The 3,542-nt window shown below is 45.5% G+C and overlaps 1 protein-coding gene across 2 annotated transcripts in view; it reads right to left on the bottom strand.

The window, feature by feature from the left end:
* IL7 (interleukin 7) overlaps window positions 1-3,295 on the bottom strand; it is a 48,164-nt gene extending 44,869 nt beyond the window's left edge. Inside the window, exon 1 of one of the 2 annotated variants that reach the window (XM_023517795.1) lies at window positions 2,938-3,295. In XM_023517795.1, coding sequence (XP_023373563.1) covers window positions 2,938-2,947 — 10 coding nt within the window. In that variant the 5' untranslated portion in view covers window positions 2,948-3,295. Of the gene's footprint in view, window positions 1-2,615 lie in introns of both variants that reach the window. The other variant, XM_023517792.1, reaches the window with a different exon arrangement.
* Between the last annotated feature and the right edge of the window lie 247 nt (window positions 3,296-3,542).

The raw sequence follows: 3,542 nt of genomic DNA, 5'->3' as shown, positions 1-3,542 counted from the left end.
TGAAGAATGTATTCTGTTGTTGAGGAATAATTATTCCCAGATAGAGTGAGGCAATGCCAAGCACAAAGGGTTTGGAATATGAAGAGCTGAGATTTTTGTCTTGGTATGACAATCTTGTGTGACTGAGAGAATGACAAGGCATCATTTAAGTGTCACTTACCTGATTTCTAAAATTAAAACTTTAGACTAAGTGACACTTTGTTATCTCTTTCAACTGTGGAGCACCTTAATTCTAAGCATCTACTTTGCCATCTAAATTCAGAAACTCTTTAGGTTTGAAATTGCCTCAGGGAAAGTGCTGCTAACACACCAGGGGCTGGGACCATGTGTCTTTGGTTCCTGGTATTCTCATTAGGGATGTACAGTTTGGTTTACAATTGATGTCCTTTCTCTAATTCCACATAGATTATCTAGGTTGAGAGAGCTTTTCACATTGTTATCATACTGACCCCTCCACCCAATCCTGAACTTCTCATTAGGTCACAGAAAAGATAAACCAAAAGGAATAATGCAAGGCAAGAGTGGGCTTGTGGAATTGTCTTTAGATCTCCTGAAGGGATTGAAACTGGAGAATTTGTTTTCAGTAGGGAATTTGGTTAAACCAGAATGATGACTGTCTAAAAATTCTTGTTGGTTTTTAGTTTAAGCCAAATCATACATTCAATCCTGAACTGCTTAAGTTATGGGGTCAAAGTGAACATGAACTGTTTTAGACTATCCATCAAATGCAGTCTTTTATTCATTAGTCTTTAAGACTGATGGTTAATGAATATTAATGGCATAGACCTATTTTTATTGGGAATTTAATTCCACAACCATTTCATAAGGCAAATACTATGGAGAATTTGGGACATAAAGACATTTTTTCTATATATAATATATCTAATAAAAGCCAAGATCTCCAGGTTTGTCAGACTGAAGAGTCTAGAAATTCAACTTTCAGCTACTAAACTACACTGCTTAATGTAACAATAACTGTGTAGTAATGTGTAGTCAAGGAGAATGCACAGAAAACCATGCTCCTCTGCATGAACCACACTGAAATACCTCCTCACCAAACTAGCAAACTGCATCGTTAACTCTCATTTCAGAAAAAAAAAAAGGACACTAAATATTTGGTGTCATTATAGGTTAGGTATCAGAAGTAAAACAAAACAAACAAACAAAAATTTCCTGTGAATATAACATTTTCATATTGTATGTGTGTCCTATGAAGTAACTTTTTCCATTTTTAGAATATTTGAACATGATGTGGTACAGTTTTTAATGCTCCTTTATACCTGTTCTGGATTTCTAATCTTTCTGTTTTCTCTCTGTTTTTTAAAAAAAATTAAATAACAATTCCCCAAATCACCTAAACCAGATAGCATAGTTGAAGAACACACAGTAAATCCTCAACTACTCCAACTCCCAAAAGGAATAGCAAAAAAAAAAAAAGTGCAAAAAGTAACCTTATTTGCCCTCTTGATGGAGTTTAAGCTTCCAGAGAAATCTTTTGAAACAAAATGCAGAAAGGCACTATAAGCATTATTATTAGAATTTTAATATTTTTTCTGCTAAGAACACCTTATGGTGCGTGATTGATATAGACACACTTCAGCAAAACTCTCTGTTAAAAATGCACACGCTATCTTCCCGTTCTTGTTTTATCTTTCGACTTTAGAGCGGAGGTAACTCAAGGATTAGGAGAAGGGACCCAGACAGAAGTAACTGCAGGGAACCCGGGCATGTAGTAACTGCAGGGATGGACTGAATTGCTCATTTTATCTGAAGCTCCTACAAATTGTCTTGCATACCCTTCCCTTCTCCCTACCTTTATTTTGTTACTGATCTGGGTGTTCCTTGGTCCTATCGATTCTTGTTTAGTTCAGTTTTGTTTTGTTTTGTTTTGTTTAATACCTATAGAGGAAGAAAGACTCCTGAACTAACGGAGCCGCCAGGAAAGCGCAAAGGGAAAAGCAGCCACTTCCCTATTCCCGCACCCTCCCCCACCAGCCTCTTTTGCTTGAGGAAGTACTTACTGTAAAATATTCCAATTCCCTAAGCGGATCCTCTCTCCGCACATCCCTTTTCCCCCTTTTTCTTTCCAGCAATTTTTTTTTTTTAATTTTTACATTGGTCACAAGGCTGAGAATGGAATCCACCTCACCTCGATTTTGCCTTTTTTCGTATTAAATCCCTATTGCGCTCAATAAAACATATGCTATCTCAGCAAAGGTGAATTCACGACTATTTAATCCTGCCACTACCAAAGAGCGAACATGTAGGGAAAAAACCGATGCATTTCTCAGTGTCAGCCCCAGGGCTCGGGTTCCCAGCAGACCGCGCAAGGTACAGCCCCAGTCGGAAACTCCCAGCCTTACTCAGGGGGGAAAACGGGGTTTTCCGGAGACCCGTCCCCTTAGGGTTTAAAAGCGCGTCCCATGGGAGCTTCGCTTTCACTTCTCTAGGGAGTTCCGAGCTGCAAGAGCCCCGCTACTCACGGAACTCCGCCGCCTGCGTGAGTGACTTGGCGCAGCCAGGAACACGGGAAGGGTGGGTTGGAAGCCGGTTTGGCCGAGGGCAGCTCAGGCTAGGGGACAGACAGGCTGACCAGACACAGAACCATTGGCTACCTCTGAGACCCGGCTGTAGGCTGCCGCCGCCGCGCCACACCAGGGCTGAAGCGCTCGGTCTGGGGACGGAAGGCTGGCTTCGGGACAACTTCTCACAATCTGCTAGGCGCAGCAGCCATAGGTGTAAGTGGCTACGGGCCACAGGGCTCGGGCGCGGCTGGGGGCTGCCCGTGGGAGAGCCCGTACTCTCTGCAGGTCCAAAGTGCAAGGCCGGGCTATTCCCGGATGTGCCTTGGAGCAGGGGACAGTAGCGCGTCCCGGAGTGGAGTGCCCCAGCGCGCCGGGCGCGCGAACTTGTGCGCCGCGCGAGAGGAGCGCTTACCATGGAACATGGTCTGCGGGAGGTGGGCGTAGTCATGATGACCGCAACTGCAGCAGGAGCAAATTCTCACCGCCCATAGTCACTGCCAGAATCCTGATGTTCCGCGGAGTTGCTGAGAGTGTTTGCCCGGCAGGGCGATCTCTGCAGCTGGTTCCTCTTACCCACGCCGCGCCTGCTGTTTCATCCATCCCAGGGGGGGCGGCACACACCACGGCCAGACTCTGCGCTTTGCCTTTTCCATAACTTCCGTAGGATCTGCCGGCAGAGTACTTTCAGTTTCTACTTTGCGCTCAGTCTGCAGGTTCAGTCTTTGGGTTCATCGCCAGCACGCCTTCACCACCTCCTCTCCTGGGCACCTGCTTCTAGTGCAACTGGACCTGGACCAGAGGAGGGCGCGAATTTCCCAAGCACAGCGGAAGAAACAGCTGGTCTTATGAGTCAGCGATTGGGGTAAAAAGACTTTCCAGATGACCTCTACACGCCTTGGCAACACCGGCAACTAGGAGGTAGAACCACGGATACGTCCAGGGGAGCCACAAATGGGAAAGACGAAGGCTGGGTTATTGTAGCCGGACGCCACCGAGGAGGCGTTGCAGCTCCGGCCG

This window comes from Otolemur garnettii, unplaced genomic scaffold (assembly GCF_000181295.1).
Source record: "Otolemur garnettii isolate 467f Iridium unplaced genomic scaffold, OtoGar3 scaffold00004, whole genome shotgun sequence".
NCBI lineage: Eukaryota > Metazoa > Chordata > Mammalia > Primates > Galagidae > Otolemur > Otolemur garnettii.
Note: the sequence above shows the minus strand (reverse complement) of the source record. Positions and strands in the feature narration are given on the sequence as shown.